The 5,261-nt window shown below is 45.5% G+C and overlaps 1 protein-coding gene across 1 annotated transcript; it reads right to left on the bottom strand.

Moving 5' to 3' along the window:
- Positions 1–1,128: 1,128 nt before the first annotated feature.
- Positions 1,129–2,361, bottom strand: LOC149181972 (uncharacterized). The gene has a single exon (XM_089414409.1). The coding sequence runs from the start codon at positions 2,359–2,361 to the stop codon at positions 1,129–1,131; it is 1,233 nt and encodes a 410-aa protein (XP_089270535.1).
- Positions 2,362–5,261: the final 2,900 nt, after the last annotated feature.

Consider the following 5,261-nt stretch of genomic DNA (forward strand, 5'->3'; position numbering starts at 1 on the left):
AATGAGCACCAATCTGCCAGCCCTAGAGAGGAATCTGAAGCTCCAACCTGAGAGCCTTTTTTCAAATTTGGCAACCAACCAGACCCAATCAGCTATTCTTTGACATGTAGGCTTCAGTCTGAAACCCAAATATTTGAGACCTCTATCCAGAGGGAGAACAATGTAAGGGAATACCTGGAGGGCTAGCTGGGATTCCTGTACCGAAGTGCGAGTGCACGTGATGGTTGATTTCATCTAATTTGGAAGCATACCTGTAGCTGCAGAGAAAAGTTGAAGGATCTTTGAGAAAGTCCGAGAGTCTCGAACACTGCCGTCAAGAAGGATGAGAACATCGTCCACGAAGAGAAGATGTGTGAGAGAGCATAGATCGGATATGCGGAGGCTCCGGACATGACCAGCTCGCTTTGCAGAGTCCATGAGACGGCTAAGTCCTTCCATGACCAATAGGAAGAGCAGGGGAGATAAAGGGCAACCCTGTCTCAGGCCTCTTTCGGAATGAAAGAAGGGTGAGGTCGAGACATTAATGAGGATGCTGAAAGTAGGGGAAGATATACAGGCCATGATCCATGAGATGTAGGCGTGAGGAAAACCTAGGTGGATTAGGATCATTTTGATATAGAGCCAGCTGACCCGGTCGAAGGCTTTAGAGAGGTCAATTTTGAGGAGGATGGCTTTAAGGTGCCTGGACCATATGGAGTGTATAGCTTCTTGGGCCAGACCTATGGCCTCATGAATCTGCCTAGATTCAAGGAAAGCGAATTGTTGCGGGGCTATGGATCTGGAGAGGATAGGTCTAAGTCGATTTGCAATAGTCTTAGAGATGATTTTGTAGAGGCAATTGCACAAGGAGATAGGCCTGTAATCATCGAAGGATTCAGGGGTGTCAGATTTAGGGATGAGAGCAATGAAGGTAGAATTGATGGCATGATAGATGGATCCTGTAGTTCTGCTCTCCTCGACCACGCCCAGCAGATCCTGTCCCAGGACATCATAGAAGGCTAAATAAAATTCAATGGTCCATCCATCCGGGCCAGGGCTCTTATCTTTTTTGAACCACTTCAGTACTCCTTCCAGCTCCTCTGCCGAAACCGGATCATTTAGAGCCTCCACGTCTTCTTCCTCCACAAATCACGGAAAGTGATTTGCCACATTAATGATATCAGGCAGATTTACTTCACGGGGGCACTTGTATAGTTCCCTGAAGTGGGTGGTTCCCAGATGAGCGAGCTTGTTAAAAGTATCTGCGATTTCACCATCAGGAGTAGGGAGCTTCCAGATAGTATTTGTTACTTTCCTGCTCTTGGCAAAGCTATGGAAGAACTTCGTGTTTTCATCCCCGGCTTGAATCCATAATGCCCTACTCCTCAGTCTTGTGGATTCCTCCCTCTCTTTGAGGATCTTTACTTTTTGATTCTCCAGTTCAATCAGCCTGCATTTATCTGCTGTTGATATGAACCCCAACCCCCTTTCTTCGGTGAGAGAGCATAGCTCAGCTTCAATATGGGTAAGTTGATTAGTGTCACGGGCTTGTTTCTCCTTTGCCCATAGAATAGATATATGTTTAATTTCAGAGAGATTCCTATAGAATCCTTTAGCAAGTGATTTTGTGCCATTGATAGGGTGTGAGGACCAGTAGTCAGAAATCATCTTGACATAAGATGGATCCTTCAGCCAGGTATGATTAAATTTGAAGGGTGCCTTGGGCTTCTTGAAAGGACCCTGAATCTCCAGGTATATTGGAGTATGATCCGACCAACCCCCCGAGCCAACCCATTGTTTGTAGTGTTGCAGTCGCTGAAGGAGTGTCTCCTTCATAAGGAATCTGTCAAGTCTGCGGGCTAGTGCAACATCCCCTACCCGTCTGTTCCTCCATGTGGGAAGAATTTTCTGCATGGGTATATCCATAAAATTTGTTTGCTCAAGCAGGTTGGTCATGTAGTCTGTAATGGGGTCAATTTGAGCTGCCGAGCCCCATGACTCCCTGAATCCCAGAGAGAAGTTTAGGTATCCTCCAACAATGACCCGGTCTTCACTCATTATGGTGAGATGAAGAAGATGCTGCCAGAACGATTCTCTCTGGGTGCAGGGGGCATATATATTAACAATGTGAAGGTTCATACCAAGTTCAGGAGAGTATATGTCAAGCCCCAGAAATCCCGATCCCTCCCAAGTCGAGTCCACCTTAATAGAGCGAGGGTTAATTCCAATGGCCAGACCTCCAGATCGGCCTACGGCATCAATGGCAGAGAAGATACAACCAGAGGACAAGGATTGCATGGCTCTAGTAATCTGATCTGCGGAACAGAAGGTCTCTTGGAGCATGATGATATCGATAGGTTCAGATTCTATGAGCCGCTTCATGGCTAGTTTCTTGGAGGAACTAGCCAATCCTTTGCAATTGAAGGAAAGGCACTTCATGGGGGAACACCTCTCGGGGTGTGGCCTGCTCTAAGGACCCCGTCAATGGTAGATTGTCGACCTGATACAACCTCTGCCCCAGCTTGTTTAATAGCCTTTGAGAGATGGGATTTTCTGCCTCTGGTATTCATGGTTCCACCTTCTGGTACTGCAATGCACAGGCCCGAATGACTGATGGGAGGCTCTTTGGCTAGAGATCTGGAACGAAGAAAATAAGAATGAGGGGGAGAGGGTTCCGAGAGGGAAAGGGAGAGGCTAGCCAAGGGGGAGGAGGTGGAAATGATGGGATCAGTGGTGCTATTCAGGGGGGGATGATAATGCACAGTGAACCATGGAGATCTGAGAGGTGGATCCACATTCATTCATAACATCAAAAGTAGAATGCAAGGGGAGGGAAGGTGAACCTGAGACCATACCAGCTTCTGCTGCCGAGCGAGCCCTGGTCCTTGGCGGTGAGGGTTGCCGAAGTCCCGGATCGACCGCAGGAGAGGTTGTCGCTGGGGGCGGTCCCGAAGAGGTAGGTCGTGAGGTAATAGGAGATGTCGTTCTGGTTGGAGCCGGTGTAACCCTCGGAGATTCTTCTGCTTTCTTGTTGAGTGGACAATCCTTCGCAAGGTGTCCCACTTTGTGACATCGTCTGCAACGGAAGGGGACTCCTTCATAGTCAAGGATCTGCACTCTGATACACCTTCCCCACTGTAGAGTGATCTGTTCCTCGAGTCCATCACGGGTGTCTAGATGGACCAATATCCGCGCTAGGGTTCGGTTCCCAGATTCAACAAAAGTGCGGTCGTAATCCAGGTAAGTCCCCAGGGCATTTCCGATCCTAATGAAGACTTCTTCAGCCCAAAACGGCAGTGGGAGGCCTGGCAGGCGCACCCAAATTGGTCCGGCTCCGATCTGTTCGCGTTCTGGGTCAAAGAGGGGACTCCATCTCTTGAGGAGGACCGGGGCCATTTCAATATGCCAGTATCTGCCCAAAACCAGATTTGTGTGACTTTCCTTGGAGAAATGAAGGGAAAACCATCCTCTGGGGAGAACATGGACCACAGGAAGGTCGAATAGAACACCGCCCCAGATCTCCTTTACCCATTGAGTGAGCCGTTTCACCGAGTATGCCCTTCCCCTGACATGCCCTACCAGTACAGTGTTGGCAATGTCCATGAGGTCGCCGAGAGGCTTCGATTCGTCGAACTTGATGGTAATGTCTTTTGTCGTAGCCTTTACGCACTTGATCTTCTTTTTGCAGGTGCGAGGAGCCGACGGATGGTCGACCAGGGGGTTGGAAATACCATCCAGAGATGGGGGTTTTGCGGGCTTTATTTTGACAGCAAGGGTTTCGAAACAGCCGGAGGGTCGGACGCCCGAAGAAGAGGGATTTGTTGCAGGGGGAACCGGCGGAGGGGGGGAGGGCACCGAAAGGAGGGGGTGGGCGAGCGGATCAAAAGAGGGCGAAGGGGGCGTATGTGTGGCCAGAAATTGCAGAGAGCCCGGCGAGAGCGGGGGGACCTCAAATTGCGGTGAATCGATAGGGTTTGTTCCAGCAATAGACTGAGGAGTGCGGTGAACGGCCAGCGAGACGGAGGGCGGGTACTGCGGCAGATCCGGAGCATTCGTTGATGAGGAAGGTGCAAACTGTGAGCGAGATGCAAAGCTAGGGTTCCCGAAAATAGCCTTGTCCGGCGAAGGATCCTCCGTGTAGTCCACCGCCTCTAGCTCCATATTGTCAGCCATAACTGTCTCCTGAACGGCGACCGAAAGCGACGGGTGGAGAATCCAATGGAGGTGCAGTAGCTGAACTGTCCCTGTGCAGTGACCGCGACGGTGATGCTGTGTGAAAACAGTAAAAAAACCCTAGCCGCGTCAATTCTGCAGTCGTCACGGAGTAACCCTTTAGCCTAGTCCCTTACGCGTGCGCGCCATCAGAACTCCTCCTATGCGCTCATCACTCTCACTATTATTTTAATGATTAATATGTTTTATTAATATATTAATATAATTATGAATATATATTGATAATATAGTATTATCTGTAGTATATTAATAATATTAACTATAATAATGATGATGATAATGATAAACCATGATAATAATAATAAATCCAAAGGATTAATAGATCCAAGGGATTAATATTATAACCACAATGGATTTGTAAACCCAAGGGATTATTAATATAAGCCCAAAAGATTAATTTTATAAGCCCAAGGAATAAATACAATAACCCAAGACATTAAAATTAAAAATATTTGGGATTCATATTATAAACAAAAGGGATCAATATTATATACATGAGGTATTAATAAACCCAAGGGATTAACATTTTAAATCCAAGGCATTAATATCGTAAACCCTTGGGATTAATGTTATAAACTCAAAGAATTAATAAACCCAAAGGATTATGAGTATTATAAACCCAAAGGATTAATATTATAAACCCAAGAGATTAATATTGTAAACCATTGGGATTAATATTAGAAAGCCAATGAATCAATAAGCCCAATATATTGTTATTATTATAACTCCAAAGGATATTAATAATATAAACCTAGATGATTAATAAACCCAAGGAATTATTACTATTATAAACATAATCCTTTAATATATACAAGAGATTATTAATATTATAAACTCAAGTAATTAATCAATCCAAGGGATTAATATTATAAACACTAGGATTAAAAACACCAAGCGATCAATATTATAAACTCAAGGGATTAATAAGAACAAGACATTATTAATGTCATAAAGCCTTCTGGTTAATATTATAAACACAAGGTATTATCAAATCCAAGGTATTAATAAACCCAATAATTTATAAAGATTACAAATCTATGTAGTTAGTA

The sequence above is a fragment of the Pinus tabuliformis genome, chromosome 3_2 (assembly GCF_031772625.1).
Source record: "Pinus tabuliformis cultivar Carrire ecotype Pingquan chromosome 3_2, CPIR1, whole genome shotgun sequence".
NCBI classification, from domain to species: Eukaryota; Viridiplantae; Streptophyta; class Pinopsida; order Pinales; family Pinaceae; genus Pinus; species Pinus tabuliformis.